At 37.5% G+C, this 26,842-nt stretch overlaps 1 protein-coding gene across 1 annotated transcript in view; it reads right to left on the reverse strand.

Moving 5' to 3' along the window:
- Positions 1-10,776: 10,776 nt before the first annotated feature.
- The window catches only part of PHF14 (PHD finger protein 14), a 208,501-nt gene continuing 192,435 nt past the window's right edge, over positions 10,777-26,842 (reverse strand). The window contains exon 18 of the mRNA XM_065883552.1: positions 10,777-10,851. Coding sequence (XP_065739624.1) covers positions 10,777-10,851 — 75 coding nt within the window. The remainder of the gene's footprint in view (positions 10,852-26,842) is intronic.

The raw sequence follows: 26,842 nt of genomic DNA on the forward strand, positions 1-26,842 counted from the left end.
ACAGGCTCCGGACGCGCAGGCTCAGCGGCCACGGCTCTCGGGCCCAGCCGCTCCGCGGCATGTGGGATCCCCCCGGACCGGGGCACGAACCCGCGTCCCCTGCATCGGCAGGCGGACTCTCAACCACTGCGCCACCAGGGAAGCCCCTTCACTGGTTTCTTATTGCCTACAGCAGTGATTCTGTACCGTACATTGGAATCACCTGGAGCGCTTTTTAAGCTGCTGAATGCTCGGCCCACCCTGAGAGATTCTGATTCAATTGATCATTGGATAGGGCTCAAATGTCAGTTTTCTTAAAAGCTCCTCATACTATTTTATTATTTTTTAGGCTTAACTCTTTTTAAAAAAAGTATTATTGAGATATAATGCACCTACCACAAAATTCATCCATTTAAACTGTACAATTCAATGGTTTTTGGTATATTCTATTATTTTTTAAGTTGAGGCAAAAAAATATGTATATAACATAAAACTTGCCATTTTAAAGTGTGTAACTCAGTGGCATTAGTTACATTCACAATACTGTACAGCCATTACCACTGGTCCCTCATTACCGTTTGATATTAATGTATGTCCAATTCTATAGAGCTAAATCCAAGTGCCTTAGCAAAGACCCAAAGGCTTTCACAGGAAAACGTCATCCTATCTTCCCAGACTCAGCTCCTCTCACTTCCTGCCCTGCATTCTCCTGGATCCAGACACTCTGAGTTGTCTTCAACGTTTGAAAACTCTGCACCTTTGCATACTGCTCTTTCACCTCTCTGAAACACTCTCCCCACTACTATTTCTGATAAAATCCCAGGTCTTCAAAGTCAGACTCAAGTATTATTTTTATGGAGTGCTCTTTCCACCTCTGGGCTTATTTAGCTGTGATCTATATCACCCTTTATCAGCCTCTATTGGAGCACTTAATCATGACAATTTTCTGTGTCCCTTTTTGTCTCCCCAACCAGAACCAGAATCTGTCTCTGTCTCTCTTCCCCTCTCACTCACAGTGAACACTGAAATGGAGACTTTGCAATGTCAACATTAGAGAAGAACTGCCAAGAAAAGCCACCTAACTCATATCACATAGTGACGTGAGTGGGAAGTAAACTTTTGTTGATTTAAGGCATTGAGGTTTCAGGGATTGTTTGGTTCCACAGCATAGCCTAGCCTAGCCTAATAGACTCATGAAGAATTCATTCACCATATTCGTCAGCTGTTCTCTTGTGATATAAGTAAATGGAGTATGTGGAACCCCATGGAAAATAGATCATGGATTGGAGGGGAGGCAGAAGGAGAGCTTGATTTCAGAGGAGTCTAGGAAAAATGTAGGTGTGAAGGAAAGGTCTTGAGCACAGTTGTTCCTCGGGGAAGATAGACCTAGGCTGTGGTGAAGGAAGAAGGAACTCACAGATTGGGTGTGTCTAAGGGCAATGAAGACAAACAGCCTACTAAAACCTTTTTCATAAGACTATTCCTGACTTAGAGAATTAGATACAATCAAGTGTAAAATTTCAAATCTCAAATCAGTACTTGCCAAAAAGCCTTAAAAAAAGAGAGAACCCTGAACCAATGTTCAATTGTTAATTTGACTTTTACTGACAAAATACATTTTTGAAGGCATTGCTGAATGCACCAGTTTTGTCCCTTATTAGTATAATCAGAAAGATGTCTTGGTCCAGCAGTGCTCTGGAGGTTGAAACGTGTTCTCCTTTATGATCAGCAGCTCTGACTAGATCTATTTTTCTGCCTAAGGTGCAGAAACACAAATGTGAACTGTGATGCTGTATAATTTCTGCTTCTTAGACCATCACCATTATAAAAAGTACAAAAACACAAAACAAATTTTTTTTGAATTTCACTAAAACCGTGGACTGACATGCATGAGGCAAAATACGCTGTTGTCCAATCTTCCATTACCGTATTAACCTATTGATTGTCTCACATTATTAAAAAACAGAACAAAATGTGCATCTGTCATAGAAAAGCATGTATAAATGAAATATACCTCAATCAGCAATGAATTGTTTACAGGAGAGAAACATAAGCTAAAAAGTATTGCAGTCTGGGATCTGTTTTAAGACAATTTGGTGAGAGAGAGGAAAAAGTACATAGATAAAGCAGACATGGCAAAATCTTAATAATTGTTGAATCTCAGTTATGAGTACATGGGGATTCATTGTACTCTGCTCTCCACTCTTGCATATATATGAAATTGTTGATGATAATAAATGATACAGGGATCATAAGCTTACAGATAAAATACTTTCAAACATTTGCACAAATTTAAGAGTACAACTTAAATGATTAGTTTCCTTAATCATAGAATTTTATTGTATAATGTCAAAAAATAATGATATTTTGCAAATAGTAGGATTGATTCTTCAGAGCTCTTTCATATGTGTTATTTCATGATGGTACCTAAAATGACATATTTCTACAGTGGTTATTACCTCTTTCTGATACTGTTTAATAAGTTGCCTTTCTCATTGCCCTGAAATCTGAATATCCTGCAAGAGTTCATCTATCTTTAAAAGCAACAATAATCTTTTATCACATTTAGAATTAGACTCAATGTTAAAAATGATAATGGTTGGAACTGCATGCATCAGGGCAATCCACATTTTCTGCTCCTTATGTATCAAAAGTAAGGGTATCATATTCAGACTTATACACACAACATCTGATTCAATTATCTATTGTTTCCTGGAAACCATATCTATTGACTGTGGCTTGAAACATGGATATGAAAATAGCAATTTTTTTACTCCATTGACAGTATTGATAAAAGTAGAGTATATCTTTTATTCTAGAGTGAGATATTTAGCATGCCATAGGTGTAAATGACAGACATAAACTAAGAGACAAAAGCGAACCTTTCAAACGTTAATGTGATGTTGGCTGTGTTATGATGAGCCTAATGATATCAAGTGTACAGAACATATAGGTGTCATGCTGAGAAACCAATGATCTAACTCTCATCTTGACTGCAGGCAAAGAATATCTCATTAAAGTCATAAATTTCATGAGTCTGTTCCTAAATTTAAAACCCTTAAGGAAAATGGCTTTCATGGTTCAACAGTTTTAAATGGTTGTACTTAGTTGGCTTTGTAAAAAGGAAATGAATGGTTTTTTTTAAACAAATCAGAATTATGCCATAGTTGCATGTGTTTTCATGCGGTTGCTGTTAGCACTTAACTTCCTCTCTAGATAACAAAACCCCAGACTCCACATTGAATTCACCATGGGGAGACAATTATTACTTGCTGTGATTGTTCAGGATAGTCTGGGACGGGGATGAAATTTGCTCATTCATGGCTGTATAAAAACTGTTTTCTTGAGGTAATGTGAAAAGAGAGGGTTTCTAATCAACCTTCACTATTCAGAGTAAGCATTATTTAGCCTACTCTTAGGAGGAGTAAGTTGCTCCAGTTTCATGCGGTGCTAGCACCCAACCAATAGAAATGTGTGCAGGCCTCAGGGATCCAAGGCATTGGAAAATGTCAAAGCAATTAACTGAACTTATTTCTTCTTTCTCAGTGGATTTTGGAATAAATCTTACATAGCCATGGGGGAGATGCACTTATAGGAAATATTTTCCGTGTTTTGTACACGTCCAACTTAAAGAGCAACAATTGGTTGCATCTGGGAAAAACAAGACAAATTACAAGAGAGTACAGATATTTCAAATGCCTCCAAATGTTTAATCTTAGAGGAGAGTCTTAGTGATTGTTTTACAGAAAGAATATACGTACGAAAGAATATATACCTACACACAATAAGAATATAATTATTGCTTTCCAAAAAATATTAGAGAAGCAAAGCTACCTAGACTCACTTCATTTCATCTGGATGATCAGAAAGTTACAAATGAGAAATATTATACCTTGGAAAGAGCATGTCTTATTTGATGTGTGTGGAAATAAAACTCAAAGAAGTTCATAGACAGTTGAAACTCAAAGCAGTTTATAGTCATTTAAAGTTGGAGGGCTTCCCTGGTGGCGCAGTGGTTGAGAGTCCGCCTGCCGATGCAGGGGACACGGGTTCGTGCCCCGGTCTGGGAAGATCCCACATTCCGCGGAGCGGCTGGGCCCGTGAGCCATGGCCGCTGAGCCTGCGCGTCCGGAGCCTGTGCTCTGCAACAGGAGAGGCCACAACAGTGAGAGGCCCGCGTACAGCAAAAAAACAAACAAAAAACTGTGATGTAAAGTTGGAGCAACTGGGCATACATCTTGCTTTCCCTCTCAGTCAAGCTTTCTAATCCCAATGGAAATGGATAGAATTATCCAGAAGATAAAGTTAAGGTTTAAACATTTTAAATTGTGTTTCAGTGTATTTTCAAGTGCAAAGTCATTCAAAAAATCATTAAAACAGAACATGAAATCATTAAAAATCTTTACATTAAATGTTTTCAAGAAGGCATCACACTATTTTTTGAATGTTGAATTTTTTTTTTTTTTTTTTTGCAGTACAGGGGCCTCTCACTGTTGTGGCCTCTCCTGTTGCGGAGCACAGGCTCCGGACACGGAGGCTCAGCGGCCATGGCTCACGGGCCCAGCCGCTCCACGGCATGTGGGATCTTCCCAGACCAGGGCATGAACCCGTGACCCCTGCATCGGCAGGCAGACTTTCAACCACTGTGCCACCAGGGAAGCCCCTGAATGTTGAATTTTTACAATTTTTTTGTATGTTGTTTAATTTCTTTTTAAACTTTCATTAGCATCATTTGTAGATAGTTATTACTTTTAAAGTGTTGTTACAAACACTATTGTAGAACACCCTAACACCATACACAAAACTAAACTCAAAATGGATTAAAGACCTAGATGTAAGGCCAGACACTATCAAACTCTTAGAGGAAAAGATAGGCAGAACACTCTATGACATAAATCACAGCAAGATCCTTTTTCACCCACCTCCTAGAGAAATGGAAATAAAAACAAAAATAAAGAAATGGGACCTAATGAAACTTAAAAGCTTTTGCACAGCACAGGAAACCATAAATAAGACAAAAAGACAACCCTCAGAATGGGAGAAAATATTTGCAAATGAAGCAACTGACAAAGGATCAATCTCCAAAATTTACAAGCAGCTCATCCAGCTCAATATCAAAAAAACAAACAACCCAATCCAAAAATGGGCAGAAGACCTAAATACACATTTCTCCAAAGAAGATATACAGAATGCCAACAAACACATGAAAGAATGCTCAGCATCATTAATCATTAGAGAAATGCAAATCAAAACTACAATGAGATATCATCTCACACCAGTCAGAATGGCCATCATCAAAAAATCTAGAATCAGTAAATGCTGGAGAGGGTGTGGAGAAAAGGGAACCCTCTTGCACTGTTGGTGGGAATGTAAATTGATACAGCCACTATGGAGAACAGTATGGAAGTTCCTTAAAAAACTAAAAATAGAACTACCATATGACCCAGCAATCCCACTACTGGGCATATACCCTGAGAAAACCATAATTCAAAAAGAGTCATGTACCAAAATGTTCATTGCAGCTCTATTTACAATAGCCAGGACATGGAAGCAACCTAAGTGTCTATCATTAGATGAATGGATAAAGAAGATGTGGCACATATATACAATGAAATATTACTCAGCCATAAAAAGAAACGAAATTGAGTTATTTGTAGTGAGATGGATGGACCTAGAGTCTGTCATACAGAGTGAAATAAGTCAGAAAGAGAAAGACAAATACCGTAGGCTAACACACATATGGAATTTAAGAAAAAAAGAATGGTCATGAAGAACCTAGGGGCAAGACGGGAATAAAGACACAGACCTACTAGAGAATGGACTTGAGGATATGGGGAGGGGGAAGGGTAGGCTGTGACAAAGTGAGAGAGTGGCGTGGACATATATACACTACCAAACATAAAATAGATAGCTAGTGGGAAGCAGCCGCGTAGCACAGGGAGATCAGCTCGGTGCTTTGTGACCACCTACAGCGGTGGGATAGGGAGGGTGGGAGGGAGGGAGACGCAAGAGGGAAGAGATATGGGAACATGTGTATATGTATAACTGATTCACTTTGTTATAAAGCAGAAACTAACATACCATTGTAAAGCAGTAATACTCCAATAAAGTTGTACCAAAAAAATGACCATTATGAAGCACAACTTCTACTTAAAAGAAAAAAAATTGCCTCTAGTTTTTGGCTATTAAGAATATTATGAATAAAGTTGTTTAAAATATTTATATATAAATCTTTTTGTGGGCATATCTTTTCATTGCTCGTGTGTAAAAATCTATAGCAGAGTAACTGGGTCATATATTAAGGGCATGTTTAACTTCATGTGAAACTTCCAAACTTTTTTCCAAAGTGGTGTACCATTTTACACTTGGACCAGCAATCACGTGGACAAGAAGACAATTCCCTTGGTTGTTAGTCTGCTTCTTTCCATCACTGCGTTCTTAATAGGCTCATGAATAAAATGGACATTCTGGAGGGATGAAGGCTGTGTATAGAAAATAATATAAGTGTTTACTCTTGATTTGGTTACCATTGCTGAATGCCTAACTTGCCAGCAGTAGCAACCTATCCCTAACCTTTTGTGTAATACCTCCATTAGAGTTCTATTGGTGCATAAAAATTACCACAAAAATATACAGCTTATAACAAAACAATTATTATTTCTGAGTTTCTATGGGCCGTGAGCCTGATACGGCTTAGCTGAGTTCTTTGTATGAATTCCAGTTGTGTTATAACCTCACCAACATTTCATCATCTGAGTTTAAATGATCACCTATGACTGTCCAGTAGAAATACAATGGAATTTACACATCCAAGTTTCCTAGGAACCACATTAAAAGAGTGAAAATAGTTGAAGCTTCTTTTAGTAATATATTTTATTTAACCAAATCTATCCAAATATTACCATTTAAGTCTGTAATCAAAAGTTAAGATATTTTACATTTTTTCATACTAAGTCACCAAAATTGGTTATGTATTTTATTCTCACAGCACATCTCAGTTCAGACTAGTTGTATTTCAAGTGCTTAAAAGCCACATGTGGCTAGTTGCTGCTGTATTGGACAACACAGACATTTCCATGGGTATACAGTAGTCACTCACTGTGGTTTTAACTTGTATTTTTTCCTGATAACTAAATGATGTCGAGCATGTTTTCACACACTTATTGGCCATTTGTAAATCTTCTTTTGTATAATGTCTGTTCAAATGTCCAGCAACAGGTGGTATATTCACACAATGGTGATTCACAAATTGTGGTATATTCATACAATGAAAAAGTACTCAGTAATAAAAAGGAATAAACTATTGATTCATTAAATAACCTGGATGAATCTCAAAATATTATGTTGAGTGAAGAAAGCCAGGCACAAAAGAATACATATGAAATGATTCCATTTGCATGAAATTTTAAAACAGGCAAACTAATCAAGAAAAATAAAGCAAATCCACTGCTATAGTAGAGGTGTGTGAATGATTGTAAAACTGCAAAAGAGAACTTTCTGGAGTGATGGAAATGCTTTATAGCATTTCACCTATTTCAAAATAGGTGCATGTTGTTGTATGTAAATTATACTCCAATAAAACTGATTTAAAGAGTAAAAGCAACGTATGTTAGTACCTGCTATGTAATTTCCAGGCCCAGTGCAAAGTAAAACTGTGGGATCCCTTATTCAAAAAGTATTAAGGATTTTAAGACAGTGACAGCAGAGGGAGTTTGTTATGATTCCCCGGTGATAGAGAGTGCATGGCATATAGTAGGTTCCAATACAATTTTGTTGGATGAATTTAAGAACGTGGGCATTTTAGTGCACAGCAACTTCCTTTCAAGGACAGCATTAACACCTCTTCCTACTTCTGCTGTGTGTTCCACAGACCTGAGGAGAGAGTAGAATTCTGTATAGTTTTTTTTTTTAAATGATGTACGTAAGTATGATAGAGACAAATACTGATTAAAAGTTGTTTTACTTTTAAATTCTTTGAAAATGTGAAGAAGTATAGCTCAATAACTAACATGAAGAAAATACAATTCAGTTGAGTGGGTGGAAATTATACAGGCATCATGAAGTATAAAGAAGTTTTGTCTTTCAGGTATTCTGTATTGTTACAGGCTGACTTAGCTGTAACTAACTAAGCTAGTTACTTAGCTAACTTACCCAGTATGGGTCAGGAAACAAGCTAAGTAATGGGGATGTGGAGATAAAACACGTATATATAACTGTGTAGTGGTTTGTCTTCTTTAGAAATCAATTGTTAGATCATATTCTAATTGTTAATGTTTCTAAGGATCCTAAATATATATAATCCACATTGCCATAAACATTTCATTGGGACTTCACTCTAGTGTTCCTTAACATAACTGGAATTGTTATAACAGGCATTTGGACTTATTTAAATAAGTTATGGACTGAATGTGCCCCTCCCCCCATCCCCACCTCTGCCAATTCTCACATGTTGAAGCTCTGGTTCCCAGTATGGCTGTATTTGGAGTAAGGAAGTACTTAAGGTTAAATGAGGTCATGAAGTTGGGAGTCCTGATCCGATAGGATTAGTGTCTTTATGAAAAGAGACCAGAGAGCTCACCTGCCCTCTTTCTATGTGTACTCACCTAGGAAAGACCATGTGAGGATGAAGCAAGGCCACCATCTGCAAGCCAGGAAGGGAGTCCTCACCAGAAGCCAGAACCTACTGAATCCTGATCTGGGACTTCCAGCCTCCAGAACTGTGAAAAAATACATTTCTGCTTTTGAAGCCAAGCAGCCTGAGGTATGTTGTTATGGCAACCTGAGCTAATACAATATGTTATATTCTATAAAAAAACTACATAATATGCAAAATTTGATTCAAAAAAAGTACCAGCTTAGTCATATAATGTGGGCAATCTTTTAGCATTATAACAAGATTTATGTGTATATACTTAGACATAAGTGTATAAACCCTAAAAATTTGATAAATTCATACGGCAGATTTTCCCTAAAGGAAATTTACAGTGATTTTACTTTATTATTCATTGTCCATAAGCCAAGGGATACATAAATATTTTAAAATATTTCTAAAGGAAAACTAGAGTTTTAAATGATTAAAGGTATCACAAATATAAATATTTAAAATGCCTGTTGGGTGGCTGAGTGTCCCTCTTCTCATACTCAGCAACTTATTTTAGAAATGAAAGTATTAAGAGATGACAGCACACTAGTAACTAAATCAACAGTCTACTGAAAAATATGGCCAAAAAGTTACTGAAAAATTGTAGAGAAGCAGTAAGATGCTTTTACACTTGTTCCATCGTAACTCAACGTAGAAAAGATAAAGCAGGATTTTCATGTTTTAGGGGAGCTGGAATAGTAGTTAATTACTTCACTTAAGCCAAAGTTTTCAAATTAAGCATGGCTAAGAATTTAGGGAAGAAAAATAATTAAAGGGGAGGTAGCAGGTGGTAAACAAGGTGCTAACAAGAAAGACTATGTTTTTGGGGAAGATAGTGAATTGAAAGAGGTATGACATAGGTAGTTCACAATAATTAAATGTGATATTCTGGAGTGAGACTGCTTGGGGTTGAAGTTTTGCTCTGCCAATTACACGCTCCATAACCTTGGTTAATTTATTTTCCCTAAGTCTCAGATTGATCATTGGTAACGCGAAGAAAAGTAATAACTATCTTATATGTTAATAGGGATGATTAGTGGTATAAAGCATACTGTTTAGCACAGTACCTACAACATAGTATATGTAATAGATTTTAATGATAATATGAATCATGTATTATTGTTTCTTTTCAAATGTGACACCGTTAATGTAACTCCAATCTAAGTGAATATGGGTATTCTGAAATAGAGTAATATCTATTCCAAAAAATAGGAAAAAATGGGAAAAAGTCAAATTAATCTTTGTATTTGCTTATTGCACAGGCCCTCCTCAGACTCTGACATGCCTACTCAGGCTTTTCTTTGGCTCAAACTCTGCTTCAAAATTCATCCAGGGAGTCTAATCTGTGGGATATAGCTGTTTTCCTGATATCCAGTTACATTATTTGAGGCTATACATCAATGAATTTTCTATCTTGCCTACTTGCAGTTTTCCCCATTTCAGCCTACTGTATCATAGCTGCCAGCCTGTCCCACTGTCACACCTTTACTGAGCTCCTCAGATGCTTGTGATAAAACTATGGCTCCAGGCTAAGTATACAGATTTCATTCTCACGGGGAAGAAGTGTATGCTGGCATTCTCTTATAAGCCTTCCAAAGTTCTGCTTCTCATTTTAAGAAACTCTGCTTCTCATTTTAAGAAACTCTGCTTTAAATAACCAAAGACATCTGCCAAAAACATTGGCAGAAATCAGAAAATGGTATTTAATCTTGTGGCAGTAGTTGGTTTTCAGTGTTTTCACATGCAAGCATTTCCTGTTCATTTTTGAACTATGTTGGACTTTCTTTATATTAATTGGAATTCTGTTAAGGTCCTTGAAGAAGACAACAGAGGCTTGTAAGGGGAAAAGACTTTCAGTTTTTTTTTTTTTTAAGTCATCCACATGTGTTAACACTTGGGTTACAGATAAAATTCTGTCTCTTATTCTCAAATTTCAGTAAAGAATTTTAAAAAATATTTTAACGGTCTAACTTTTATATAAAAGTTTAAATCGCTCTTAAAAAATACAAATTCCAAACGCACGTTCCTATTTCATTTTCAATGACTTTATTGAGAACATTTTGCAAATTAGATTTTACAATTTAACATTTTACAATTAGAAATTTCATCTGCTACTACATAAGTTGCAAACTTTTCAAAACACTACAGAAAATCCTTTATTTCTTTGGATTTTTCTGTTCCATGTTGAGCTCCTGAGATGTATTTTTTCTTTCAGCTTCATTTTCATCTTCCTGTGAAATAAATTTTAGAAAACATTAAAATATAAACTTCAGGGCATTTTATCACCTATACTTAATACACTTTAACTTCATTTCTCTGAAGAATTAACTATCATGACTCCAGCAATCGTAGGGGAAAGGCTATAAACAAAATGGCACAATTATGCAACATTTAAACATTAACATTCTCAGTGGGTGCTGTTTTATACTACACATTGACTAAAAATTTCTGTATGTTTTTAAAAACAACTTATTTTATCAATGACTTAAGAATTACTTTGAAAGCACCTGCTACTAAAAAGTGTCCTTTTTAGGGGGTCAATCAGATATTTTTACTTCACTATTTGATAAAAAACAGTAAATTTAACTTCTGAGACATTTTATGTACCCAGCATGGCATTTTGGTCTCATCCAGCATACTTTCTTGACAGGTCTGCCAATTTTCCAATTACTTGTGCCACCATGTTATCTGAAGATCAGTCAGTTCTAAAATAGGAAACTCTAAAATGGGCACGTGAGGCGACAGAATGCTTACATTCTACAGTTTCGATTCTAAGTGGTGGCCTCATAATTCATAGCAGGTTCCTGTGGAACATGGTGAATAAATAAAGTGACATCATAATGTCTGCTTCCATAGGAATGAAGTGTATCTTGTGTTCAATATTAAATGGTGACCTCCAAAGTATAAATAATGAGAATCTGGAAAAATATTTCATCTTACATTTTATAACCCATCTCATCATATATGTTCCTTCAACAACACGTAAGTACAAAGCAGTCTTGCTTTCCTAATATTTCTGATAGGCCTGCCATTTTTATTAATGGAAGTAAAAAACACTGTCTAACTCTTTACTGAGTTAATTAAAGTATGAGTAGCTTAATTTCTTAAGTATCTCTGGACAGCAGTAATAACATCAATATCACTACACATCACCCTGCATCTCTGTATAAAAACCAAATTCAATTAAATAATTATTAAGCTTTGCTAACAATTAAATAATTAAGTAAACTGACTCTATTAAGTAAATGCAAATCAAGGTATATATATATATAACAAATATATATTTGTTATATATATGTTAATGTTATACATATAACATATATATTTATATATATATTGTTTATACATAACATATATGTTAAGTGTCATATATATATATAACAAATATATATATATATATATTTGTTTTCCACGAAAGACCACACCCTTGCCCATAAACATTAAGGTGGAGAAAGCTTCCTTTATATACATTGTCTCTAAATTTCAACAGCACCTGTGATTTAGCCTTGGTCAACACCAGGAAAGCAGAGAAATTATCAATATTATCAATCAACCTGAATCATTACAGATATGTTGGCTGCAAGGAATGGGGTTTCTGACTATCAATTTTGGCAATGTAATTTTAATATATTTATCTAAGCATAATAGCCACTGTGTGCTGTTTAATTTTTTTTCCAATTTGTCTCTACTGAATAGAGATATTATGTTCAATTGACTCTTGAAAATCTATTAATGAACAGGTAGTTTCCACTTTAAGAGTCTAAGATAAGAGTCTCTAGAGATTACACTTTAATTACAACCCAATAAAAAGCAAATCCTATTCCACACTTTCCACTGTCGTCTTCTGTCAGTGAAACACTGACAGAAAGTGTTAAAACAGCAGGTAAAGGTGGCAAGAAATTTTTGTTAGGTAGCACTGAATTTGTTTATATGTTGTTCAAGGCAGGGCTTTATCTTCTTTATCTTATATTCCTACCACCTAACAGGGCACATTTAGTGTATGGGGGGGGCCCAATAAATGTTTCCTGAACTATGTGAAACAGTGGAATAAAAGATGAGTAAAAGAGAGGTCTGTAATTTGGAAAAGCATAATATCCTTCCTTATCCAGTAGTTACACTTCTGAATTTACTAAAACATTATTGAAAACAGAAATAAGCAAAAATATTCGAAACATCATAAGCCAAAATCACCGTTATCAAATTCATATTCTTTAAATTTTTGAAAAAAAGTGGAGGCTTTATCACGTGGACAGTCTGCTAAGTTCCCACAGCAATATGACTTACTGGTTTAACAAGCTTGGTTACCCTGATGATCCTGAGGACTAGGAAGTATCTATAATATTTACTTTCATAATTAACTAACATTCTTCATATAATGTCAGTCTTTTTGTTGTTGAATTTTTCTTAGTAATAAAGTATAGTTAATAAATGCATGCCTAATACTGCCTCCTGTTCAGGACAGGTACAAAAGTTTCTTTATGCAGAGAAAATGTCTTAAAATATCTTGCCTTTCTTTGCCTTTAAACTATTTGTGTAAGTTAACAAGATAAAATCTCTTTCTTCCTTTGTATAAGAACAGCTGTGATCTGGATACAGAAAAGGATTATGGAGGGGCAGAGAAGGCATTTAATCCGCTGCTAGAGTCGAACACATCGTAATTGCCGCGGTATAATATCATCAAAATAATAACAGCCAAAGACTTTAATCATTGTAAATAAAACACTGGAATTAGATATAATAAAGCTCCAGAAAGGATTTTAGAAGTTGCTTTGTTTTTTTTGGGAGTGCTAATTTGTGTTTCTAAGTTTACACATCAATTTTTTTTAACATCTTTATTGGAGTATAATTGCTTTACAATGGTGCGTTAGTTTCTGCTTTATAACAAAGTGAATCAGCTACACATATATCCCCATATCCACTCCCTCTTGCGTCTCCCTCCCACCCTCCCTATCCCACCCCTCTAGGTGGTCACAAAGCACCGAGCTGATCTCCCTGTGCTATGCGGCCGCTTCCCACTAGCTATCTATGTAACATTTGGTAGTGTATATATGTCCATGCCACTCTCTCACTTCGTCCCAGCCTACCCTTCCCCATCCCCATGTCCTCAAGCCCATTCTCTATAGACATCAATTTTTATAAGAACTTTATAACAGTTCAAGATTAATACAATCATTAAAATAGCTCAGGCAGCAAATCAAATATCATTCACAAGTGAATGCATAATGAATGAAACTGCAAAGAAAGGAAGTTTTTTTACCGAAGTATTTCTTCACTACTGGATACTAAAGGCAGGCAAATTTTTTTTCTGATAGATGGTAGGTTCTTGTCACTCTTTGCTAAGATAAGACATCTGTTTTTTTCCCAGTGAAAGAAGACCCTTGCTACACGGATCATTTTCTTAGTGACAGCCCTGACAAGTTTGACATTTGTTTCATCAAGTGTTCTGAAGCAGCCAACAAGAAAATGTACCCTTTGGGGCTGCTGGAAAACAGACAGGTTAACCCCTTAATGTTTAAGCTTGTTAATTTATACTCCAGAAAACATGTTGATTATAGCAACCTTGCAGATCTGCTAGTTACATGTGGAATTTCAGGAATACGCACATAACAATAACGCTCATAATGCCACACAGTTAAATGTGGTTCCTCGGCCTTCCTGCTCTTTGGACACTGACAGCATTGTTGTAGTGAGGAGAACGAAAATTTCTAAGCACACATGGACCATGTAATTATGGGCTAATGCTCCAGGTGGCAACATGAGACTAAAAGAGTTTTATAACAGAGAAGTAAGTAAAAATACTGCCATTTTTATCTAAACTAGATTCCTTTTACCACCAAGTAAAACCCACAGAGTCTGTTTAAATCCTACTCAGCTTGCAGCATCAATCTGGAAGAGAAGGCCCTCTATTTTTCCTTATTTACAAATTTGACTCATAACAGTTCAAAGAATTGATATCAATTAATAAAACCTATCCACTCCTGCTTTTCCCTTCTCTTGAGGTAACCGACTCCAAACAAAGAGCAATTATTTTAGCAGCTGGAATTTCCACTGCTCAGGTAATATTTGGACTCAAATTAGTCTATGAATACAGCTGACTCTGTATTTACCCTACAGACTGTCAAGTTTTAAATTATTTCTTTTAAAGGTTGGATTATACAAAGGGACACACTTTCCCCATTATTTCATTGTATCTTTAAAGATGACTTTATGAGTACCTTTAGAGTGGAGAAATCTGTCAAACACTACCTTAACCAAATGATGAAGGTTAACATTACCAGTAATACATATTAACATTAACTCTTTGGTAAGATGCACTAAAAAGGGCACATTAATTCTGGTCTGTGGTATCCTTCCCAATAACGCATGAACCTAAATCTAGTAAGGAGAAAACATAAGATAAACACTCCATAAAATAACTGAACAGTAGAAGATAATAAGACTACAGGAAGCTGGATGAAGGGCAAATGGGAATTATCTGTGCTGTTTTTGCAACTTTTTGTAAGTTTAAAATTATTTCAAAAAGATTTAAAAAAACCAAATAGAAATGACTACTTAATGAAAGTTTTCTAAATTCAAAGTAAGTGTGATTGTATGCACAAAGAGTTTATGTGGAAGGAAATTCAAGGTAACTGTTGCCTCTACATTAAAAATACACAGCTAAAATAAACTGTTTGCTTTCCATTTTTCTATTTAAAATTCCTTAAGTACCTCAAATGTTTATAATGGTGATGCTATTAATTTTTATTTTCTTGTCTGTGCTTCCATGCATTTATCTTACATTTCTACTCTGAGCACAGATTACTTTCACAATTAGAAAACATAAGCTTTATTTCCAGAAATAAGTAAGCATAATGGGAGTCTGTTTTCAAAGAGAATGATGTCAGTTGTTTTTACTTTACAGAATTTGCTATTCACAGCAGATAGAGACACATGATGGTACAAACAGTAAAATAAAGTGAGAAGGTACAACTAAGTACTAACTTAAAATATTTCTATTATGATATTTTCTTTAGATCTTAAATATTCCTTTAATCAGAGAAAAGTTACTGTAATTGGATTCAAATTAATAGTTGAAATTATCTGTATGCTTTGATAATGGTCCTTTTAAAACTGTAGTATATACACAGCTTTTGGTGAAAAACATGAAGACACACTTAACCTGTTCTGTTAGTTGTAGACTAAGTATAGAAAAGCAATATATAATATATTGTTCTGATCTGAGGTCAAAAACTACACTCTTTTATTCATTTAAAACATAGAGGGACTTCCCTGGTGACACAGCGGTTAGGAATCCGCCTGCCAACGCAGGGGACACGGGTTCGAGCCCTGGTCCAGAAAGATCCCACATGCTGCAAAGCAACTAAGCCCGTGCGCCACAACTCCTGAGCCTGTGCTCTAGAGCTGGCGAGCCACAACTACTGAGCCTGCGTGCTGCAACTACTGAAGCCTGCATGCCTAGAGCCTGTGCTCCACAACAAGAGAAGCCACCGCAATGAGAAGCACGCATATGGCAATGAAGAGTAGCTCCCGCTCGCCGCAACTAGAGAAAGCCCATGTACAGCAACAAAGACCCAACACAGCCAAAAATAAACTTAAAAAAAATGTATACCAGATATAACTCTCAATGGCATTTAAGATTGTGCTTTTAATAAAGAAAATATGCTAGTGCTGCACAATAAGGAAAAAATTTTTCTTAATAACTGGAAAAATACGATAATGAAAATGTTTTAGGCAAAAATGAGCATGTTGCATGCTTAAGACTAAAATTAATTAGAGTTTTTAACATTTTACAATTCCACTCTAATTCTTTAAATGGTGCATTTACTTCATAGTAATAAACACTTGGATCATTAAGTGAAGTGCAAAATGTGTGTGATGTGCTACATTTAACAACCTTTGGCCCTTTTTTCTGTACTTCTGTATTCAGTTTTCCAATGCATTAAATAAGCAATTGAAGACCACAATTAAATTTCCTGATGTTGCATATTTGAGATTCTTATTTCACTTAATACAAAAGGCAATTAATCTACCATTTTACAACTGAATCTCAACTTCAGTGGGCCATGAGAGATGCTGAAACGAACTTACAAGAAATGCTTAATTAAATTCACAGTAAAAAGCATAAGAGGTTCTTATGACAGAAGTTGCATATTTAATTAGAAAGTCTAGGACTTCCCTGGTGGCGCAGTGGTTAAGAATCCACCTGCCAATGCAGGGGACAAGGGTTCAAGGGTTGATCCCACAAGAGCAACTAAGCTCATGTGCCACAACTACTGAGCCCACACTCCTAGAGCCTGTGCTCCACAACAAGAGAAGCCACTGCAATGAGAAGCCTGAGTACCTCAACGAATAGTAGTCCCTGCTCGCTGCAACTAGAGAAAGCCCGTGCGCAGCAATGAAGACCCAACACAGCCAAAAATAAATAACATAGATACATTAAAAAAAAAAAGTCTAGGGCTACTGTAAAATTAAAGTAACCTGGGATGTTCTTAGTAAACCTAGCTCAAACACATAAGTCGTTAAACAAAATGGAACTATTTTGTAAATTTCTACCTTTTTTCTCTACTTAGTGACTCAAAAGATAGTTAATCAAAGAAATATCCCATTACCTAATATTACAGAATCATGGCCTTTTATTTTAATAGCAAGTAGATAGATAAAAGGACAGTAATAAATTTCTAATTTCACGTATGAGTATATATGAATAATTCTATTTCATTTGTTGAGCAATCACTTATCTCTCAATTTGTGATTCTGGAGCAGATCTAGTAAAGTAGGTTTGCTTTTCTAAGTCTTTAGTTCCTCCTGTTACTTTTTACTTCTTTGTGGTGGCTTTTGGTGGCATGGAAATGGGACAGTTAAAAATAAGACTTTGGATTTCCCATGTATGATTTCAGATCAAGAGAGAATCTCTATGACCTGGGAAGGAAGGCCCTAAGGATTGGTACAGTCATCTAGGGAGGGCATATTTATAGGAAAGGAAAGGAAGAACAGTGAGTGGAAGGTAAGAGTCTGGCAAAATAGGATTAGAAAAAAGAAAATGAATGATGGATGATAAGTGTGAGTTAGATTAGGCACTTAATGAGCATAAACCTAATTCTATAAGCTTATATCTTCTCATAAACATGAAGAAAAGCGTAACTTTCATAATATGAATTTTTAGGTATTTAAGATACGTTTAAAATATGGTGCTAACCTGCTGGGGCTAAGAATACCATCACACTCTTTTCTTCTCTGACAGATGAGTTCCTGTATAAGGCTTATGTTTGATAACCCCTGTGGAACTTATGATCTTAAAGATAAAAATATTTTCCTTCTCTGGCAGACTATCTAATATCTAGGAAATAAGCATAGAAGTGTATGCTGGAAATGAACATTAGAGGCCCCTAACTTTCCTTCATATGTAGCACTTTGGTTTAAAAGATATTACCTGCTTTTGACAAAATGTACAGTGTGGGGAATATAGTCAATAACTATGTAATATCTTTGTATGCTAACATACATAACCAGGCTTATCATGGTGATCACCTTGAAATACATAGAAATACTGAATGTTATGCAACAGGAACTAACAGTATTGGACGTCAATTAAATTTCAAAAACAAACTCATAGAAAAAAGAGATCAGATTTGGGTTAGGGGGTGGGGGGAGGAGAAAATGGGGAGGAAACTGGATGAAGGTAGTCAAAAGGTACAAACTTCTACTTATAAGATAAATAAGCACTAGGGATGTAATGTACAACATGATAACTATAATTAACACTGTATGTTATATATGCAAGCTGTTAAGAGAGTAAACCATAAGAGTTCTCATCACAAGAAAAAATTTTTTTTCTGTCTTTAATTTTGTGTGTATATGAGATAGATGTTCACTTAAACTTGTGATAATTACTTCACGATGTATATAAATCAAATCATTTTGCTGTATACCTTAAACATATAGAGTGCTGTATGTCAATTATATCTCAATTAAACTGGAAGAAAAAATGCTACCTGCTTTTGAAGTTGGTGGGTAGTCAGTACTGACTCTAGAGAAAAATAAAACAAATAAGATCCCTCAAATTCTATAAGGGGGCAATGTAAGTATATTTTCAAATGAGAATAGCACAAGTCCAATGTATATGAATTAAAAGATTATGGTATATTAAGAAATAACATTTAAAGAGGCTCTTTAGAAAATATTTTTGCATAAATCATCTATTCACTAAATGTAACATTTCAAAAATCCTAAATGTACTAATATTTGAAGACAATACATATGAACCTCTACTTTTCCCACAGGTACTCAAGGAGAAGAGACATTTCTAAATTTATGTTGTTTTATTTTTTGTTCTAAACATACACATACAGGTTTAAATTCCCAGGAGTTAAAAAAATTCCATCAAGCAAAAATGAGGCAAAAATAAAGTCTAAAAATGTTTAAGATATGCAAGCTCACCAGTCAAATTATAGTTCCATAGCTAAGAAATTTCTAGGTTGTATAAAAATCAGTGATTGGCTCATTAAAATTTCCAGTCATACATGCACTGTTTTATGACTAGAAATTATTCAGCAATAACTGAGTTCATTATACAAGCTGGAAAATACTTATATGTAGCATATTTAATTTATTTATTAATATAAGCAATAGCCATTGATACTGGAACTGGCCATTGTGGAAGAAGTGCTCTCTTCAATAGGATGTGATAGCATTTTGTTTATCCTTCACAATACAATGAGGAGTTTAATGGAACATAGATTTAAAAGGCATTTTATATATATTAAAAGAATTTGGGTGAAGGAGATCAAGATGGCGGAGTAGAGGGATATGGAGCTCACCTCCTCTAACAAATACATCAAAAATACACCTACATGTGGAATAATTCTCATAGAATACGTACTGCAAAGCTTGTAGAAGATCTCATACAACCAAAGCTGCTGGAAAGATGCCTACATAACCAGTAAGACGAAGGGAAAAGGGAGAAGAGGAGGAATAGGGACAGGACCTGCACCCCTGGGAACCTCCTTCACCAGCTGGGAAATGTGCTGAAACACACAGGGAGCTTCAGAGGCTGGAGAGGACAGTATGGGAGCTGGCCTGCAGCCCCCCAGGGTAGAGAGACCAGCACAGCTGGAGACATGCGCCTCCTGGTATGTGCAGTGGCTAGGTGCTGAAACTTGGGCTTCAGCAGACAGACCTAGGGAGAGGAACCAGTTTGGCTGTGGGGAGACAGCCCGAAGGTCCTGGAGTGGGCCTGGGCCATGCACAGGATGGAGGGAAGATCTTTCATAGGAGCCCCACTGTCAACTCAGTAAGGGAGAGGTGTGGATCTACCATAGCAGCTTCATTATCAGTGTGCTCACAGCAGGGCATAGCTTCTGCCACCATGGGTTTTGCGAATTTCGTGCATGCTCAAGTGGAGGCAGGGCTGAAATCTGAACTGATTACTAGCACTCCTGTAGTGCAGGTGGCCCCTGAGTGCAGCAGCAGCAACAGTGATTTCTGTGGGCACACACACCAGGTGACAGGCAGCATCACAGAGTCACACATCCTGGCAGAAAGCTCCTGGGGAAGAACACACAGTGGCTCCTTTCCCAGAGGGAGCACTCCAGTCCCACCTATCTCACACCACAGCTCAGAATTGGATCTAGGGCCTCTACTCCAACAACTGGGGAGCAGACTCTAACCCCAATAGGGCTGTGAGAACCACACAGCAAAGAGGAGGCCCTGCCCAACATCCAGCACAGGCTCTGGTCACCAAAACACCAAACACACCCATCTATCAAGGAGACAAGGGCCAGCACACCCTGAGGAAAGACTTGGCAAGCATCCATACCAAAAACAACCCTGGCACCAACAATACTGGACTCACATGGTCTACACAGAGTCACTCACACATAAAAACAGCCCTTAAAAACTACAGTAGGTAACTGTTTCTCCTAAATTCATAGAGTCAGAGAAATATAAGTAAAATGAAAAAGTAGAGGAACTACTGCCAATTTAAAAAACAATAGAATCCCCCTAAATGAACAATGATACAGACCTCACCAGTCTACCAGACCCTGATTTCAAAAAGGAGGTAATAAAAATGCTGAAGGAATTAAGAAAGACTATCAATAGAAATGTAGATCACTGTAACAAGGAACTAGAAACCATAAAGAGGAGCCAATCAAAATTAGACAACTCAATTTCTGAGGTGAAAACTGAGCTAAAGGCAAAAAATAGCAAACTAAAGAATGTAAAAGAATGAATAAGTGATCTGGAAGACAGAATAACAGAAATCACCCAATCAGAACAGCAGACAGACAAATTTAAAAAATAAAAGCAATATATGAGATCTATGGGATAATACAAAGCATGCCAATCTACACATAACAGGAATTCCAGAAGGAGAAGAAAGAGAAAAGGGGATCAAAAATATATTTGAAAAAATTATGGCTGACAACTTCCGAAACCTAAAGAAGGAAACAGATATCCAGGAAGCACAGAAGGTCCCAAACAAGATGAACCCGAACAGCCCTACTGTAAGACATATCGTAATTAAAGTGGCAAAAGTTAAAGAGAGGATTATAAAGGCAGCAAGAGAAAAACAGTGAGTTACAGTGGAAATCCCATAAGGCTATCAGCTGTTTTCTCTACAGAACTTTGCAGGCCCGGAGGGAGTGACGAGATATATTCAAAGTCCTGAAAGGGAAAGGCATGCAACCTAGGATACCAGGCAAGATTATCATTTAGAACAGAAGGAGAGAGAAAGAATTTCTCAGACAAGCAAAAACTAAAAGCATATAGCAATGGTAAACCAATCCTAAAAGAAATATTGAAAGGTCTTCTCTAAATAGAAAAGAAGTAAGAATCTACAGGAAAGGGAAAGTCACAACAAGAAAGACAAATTTATAAAAGGACTGAAGATCCCTTAAATAAGCCAGTACATAGAATAAAAATGAAAAAAATTCAGTGAAGGCGATTATAACTACAATGAACAGCAAAAGGATAAACATGAAGACGTAAAATAGGACATCGAAATCACAAAATGTCAGGGAGGGAAGTAAGAAAAGGTAGACCTTTTAGAATGTGTTTGTTTATATGACTACCAGTCTAAAGCAAGTAGGTATAGTTATGGGTTAGCATACTTGAAAACCAGGATAACAAATGAAAAACATACAACAGCTTCACAAAAACCAAAAAGAAAGGTACGCTAGCATAATACAAAAGAAAACCATCAAACCATAAAAGGAAAATCAAAAGGAAGACAGGGACAAAGAAAAAATACAAAATCAACTGGAAAACAAGGTCTAAAATGACAAATACATAATCATCAATAAGTACTTTAAATGTCAACTGACTAAATGCTCCAATCAAGAGAGAGAGTGGCAGATTGGATAATAGAATAAGGACCTACAATATGCTGCCTACAAGAGATATACTTTAGGGAAAAAGACACACATAGATTGAAAGTGAGGGGATGGAAAAAGGTATTTCATGCAAATGGAAATGACAAGAAAGCTAAGGTAGCAACAGTCATATCAGACAAAATAGACTTTAAAATGAATACCAGGGACTTCCCTGGTGGTGCAGTGGTTAAGAATCTGCCTGCCAATGCAGGGGACACAGGTTTGAGCCCTGGTCCAGGAAGATCCCACATGCCATGGAGCAACTAAGTCTGTGAGCCACAACCACTGAGCCTGCGCTCTAGAGCCCGTGATCCACAACTTCCGAGCCCATGCGCCACAACTACTGAAGCCTGCACACCCCAGAGCCCATGCGCCACAACTACTGAGCCCACACGCAACAACTACTGAAGCCGCATGCTCTAGGGCCTGCATGCCACAACAACTGTGCCCGCGTGCCTAGACCCCATGCTCTCCAACAAGAGAAGCCACCACAGTGAGAAGCCTGTGCACCGCAAGAAAGAGTAGAACCCACTCAATATAGCTAGAGAAAGCCTGTGCACAGCAACAAAGACCCAACGCAGCCAAAAATAAATAAATTAAAAAATAAATAAAACAAAGGCCATAAAGAAAGACAAAGAAGGACACTACATAATGATAAAAAGATCAATACAAGAAGATATCATACTTGTTAACATATATGCGTCCAACAGAGAAGTACCTAAATACATAAAATAAATACTAACAGACATAAAGGGAGAAATTGATGGGAATACAATAATAGTAGGAGACTTTAACACTCCGCTGACATCAATGGACAGATCTTCCAGACAGAAAATCAATAAGGCAACAGATATACTAAATGACACAATAAAACAGTTAGACTTAGTTGATATCTATAGGACATTACATCCAAAAAACCCAGAATACACATTCTTTTCAAGTGCATATGGAACATTCTCTAGGATACACCACATACTAGGCCACAAAACAAACCTCCACAAATTTAAAAGGATAGAATTATTTCAAGCATCTTTTCTGACCATAGTGGAATGAAAATAGAAATCAATCACAGAAAGAGAAATGAGAACAAAAAATGATTACATGGAGACCAAACAACACGCTGCTAAAAAACCAGTGGGTCAACGATGAAATAAAAAAAAACCCTCAAGATAAATGACAATAAAAACACAACCATACAAAATCAATGGGACACAGCAAAAGAAGTTCTAAGAGGGAAGTTCATAGAAATACAGGCCTTTCTCAGAAAATAAGAAAAATCCCAAATAAACAACCTAAACTACTACCTAAAAGAATTAGAAAAACAAACAAAATCTACAGTCAGTAGAAGGAAGGAAATAATAAAGATCAGAGAGAAATAAAAGAGATTAAAAAAAATAGAAAAAAATCAATAAAACCAAGAGCTGGTTCTTTGACAGGATAAATAAAATCAACAAACCTCTGGCTAGGCTCACCAAGAAGAAAAGAGAGAGGACCCAAATAAATTAAGAACTGAAGGAGGAGAAATAACAATGAATAATGCATAAATATTGATACAAAAGTCATAAGAAAATATTATAAAGTTACATGCCAACAAAATGGACAACCCAGAAGGAATGGACAAGTTTCTAGAAACATACAGTCTGACAAAACTGAATCAAGAAGAAACAGATAATTTGAACAGACCAATCACTAGAAGTAAAATACAATCTGTAATTTTTTTAAAAGTCCCTGCAAATAAAAGTCCAGGACTGGATGGCTTCACTGGGGAATTCTACCAAACATACAAAGAAGAACTTATACTTCTTAAACTTCTTAAACTCTTCCAAAAGACTGAAGAGGAGGGAACACTCCCAAAGTCATTCTGTGAAGCCACCATCACCCTGATACCAAAAAGACAGACACTAAGTAAAGAAAATTACAGGCCAATATCTTTGATGAATATAGATGCAAAAATCCTCAACAAAATATTAGCAAACTGAATCCAACAATTCATAAAAAGAATCATACACCATGATCGAGTTGGATTCATTCTAGGGTCACAAAGATGGTTCAACATACACAAATCAATCAATGTGATAGACCACATCAACAAAAGACACAAACCACATGATCATCTCAATAGATGGCAGAAAAAGCATATGATAAAATTCAACATCCATTCATGATAAAAACTCTTCCCAAACTGGGTATAGAGGGAACATATCTCAACACAATAAAAGCCATTTGTGACAAGCCCATAGCCAACATAATACTCAATGGTGAAAAGCTGAATGCCTTCCCACTAAATTCTGGGACAAGACAAGGACACCCACTCTCACCACTTCTATTCAACATTGTATTGGAAGTCCTAGCCACAGCAATCAGACAAGAAAAAGAAATAAAATATCTAAATCAAAAGGGAAGAGGTAAAATTGTCATTATATGCAGATGACATGATACTCTATGTAGAAAACCCTAAAGACTCCACACAAAAACTATTAGAAGTGATAGATGAATTCAGCAAGGTAGCAGGATACAAGATTAATATACAGAAATCTGTTGCATTTCTTTGCATTAACAATGAAATATCAGAAAGTAAAAAAAAAAAGCCCTGTTCAAAATTGCATTAAAAACAAACAGGCGGGGGACCTTGAAGATGGCGGAAGAGTAAGACGCGGAGATCGCCTTCCTCCCCACGGATACACCAGAAATACATCTACACGTGGAACAACTCCTACAGAACACCTACTGAAGGCTGGCAGAGGACCTCAGACCTCCGAAAAGGCAAGAAACTCCCCACGTACCTGAGTAGGGCAAAAGAAAAAACAGAGACAAAAGAATAAGGACGGCACCTGCACCAGTGGGAGGGAGCTGTGAAGGAGGAAAAGTTTCCACACACTAGGAAGCCCCTCCGCAGGCAGAGACTGCGGGAGGCGGAGGGGGGAGCTTCGGTACCGCGGAGTAGTGCACAGCGACGGGTGTGGAGGGCAAAGCGGGGAGATTCCGCACAGAGGATCGGTGCCGACCGGCACTCACCAGCCCGAGAGGCTTGTCTGCTCACCCGCCGGGGCGGGCGGGGCTGGGAGCTGAGGCTCGGGCTTCGGTCGGAGCCCAGGGAGAGGACTGGGGTTGGCGGCTTAAACATAGCCTGAAGGGGTTAGTGCACCACGACTAGCCGGGAGGGAGTTCGGGAAAAAGCCTGCACCTGCCGAAGAGGCAAGAGACTTTTTCTTCCCTCTTTGTTTCCTGGTGCGCGAGGAGAGGGGTTTAAGCGCGCTGCTTAAAGGAACTCCAGAGACGGGCGTGAGCCGCGGCTAAAAGCGCGAACCCCAGAGACGGGCGCGAGCCGCGGCTAAAAGCGCAAACCCCAGAAACGGGCGCGAGCCGCGGCTAAAACCGCGGACCCCAGAGACGGGCGGGAGACGCTAAGGCTGCTGCTGCCGCCACCAAGGGGCCTGTGTGCGAGCACAGGTCACTTTCCAAACCCCTCTTCCGCGGAGCCTGTGCAGCCCGCCACTGCCAGGTTCCCAGGATCCAGGGACAACTTCCCCAGGAGAACGCATGGTGGGCCTCAGGCTGGTGCAACGTCACGCCGCCTCTGACGCCGCAGGCCCGCCCTGCACGCAGTGCCCCTCCTTCCCCCCCCACCCCCGGCCTGAGTGAGCCGGAGCCCCCGAATCAGCGGCTCCTTTAACCCCGTCCTGTCTCAGAAAAAAACAGACGCCCTCCAGCGACCTACACGCAGAGGCAGGGCCAGATCCAAAGCTGAGCTCCTGTGAGCTGTGAGAACAAAGAAGAGAAAGGGAAATCTCTCCCAGCAGCCTCAGAAGCAGCGGATTAAAGCTCCACAATCAACTTGATATACCCTGCATCTGTGGAATACCTGAATAGACAAGGAATGATCCCAAATTGAAGAGGTGGAATTTAGGAGCGAGATCTATGATTTTTTTCCCTTTTCCTCTTTTTGTGAATGTGTATGTGTATGCTTCTGTGTGAGATCTTGTCTGTATACTCTTGCTTCCACCATTTGTCCTAGGGCTCTAACCGTCCATGGTTTTTTTTTAAAAATTTTTTTCTCAATAATTAATTTTAATTGTAATAACTTTATTATACTTTACCTTCGTTCTTTCTTTCTTTCTTTCCTTCCTTCCTTCCCTCCTTTAGACAACGAATCACCCCAAATTGAGGAGGTGGTCTCTGAGAGCAAGATTTATGATTTTTCCCCCTTTACCTCTTTTTGTGAAGGTGTATGTGTATGCTTCTGTGTAAGATTTTCTCTGTATAGCTTTGCTTCCAACATTTGTCCTAAGGTTCTATCCGTCCCTTTTCTTTCTTTTTTTTCTAAATATTTTTTAATTCAATAACTATATTATACTTTCTTTTATTTTTACTGTATCATCTTTCTGTCTTTTTTCCTTCTTTCCCTCCTTCCTTCCTTCCTCCCTCCCTCCCTCCCTCCCTCCTTTCTTTCCTTCTTTGCTTCTTTCTTCCTTCCTTCCTTTCCTCCTTTCCTTCTTTCTTTACTCATACTTCTACTAATTCTCTCTACTTTTTCTCCCTTTTACTCTGAGCTGTGTGGATTAAAGGCTCTTGGTGCTCCAGCCAGGAGTCAGGGCTCTGCCTCTGAGGTAGGAGAGCCAACTTCAGGACACTGGTCAACAAGAGACCTCCCAGCTCCACATAATATTAAACGGCGGAAATCTCCCAGAGACCTCCATCTTAACACCAGCACCCAGCTTCACTCAACGACCAGCAAGCCACAGTGCTGGACAACCTATGCCAAACAACTAGCAAAACAGGAACACAACCCCACCCATTAGCAGAGAGGCTGCCTAAAATCATAATAAGGCCACAGACACCCCAAAACACACCA

The sequence above is a fragment of the Phocoena phocoena genome, chromosome 9 (assembly GCF_963924675.1).
Source record: "Phocoena phocoena chromosome 9, mPhoPho1.1, whole genome shotgun sequence".
In the NCBI taxonomy this organism is placed as follows: domain Eukaryota; kingdom Metazoa; phylum Chordata; class Mammalia; order Artiodactyla; family Phocoenidae; genus Phocoena; species Phocoena phocoena.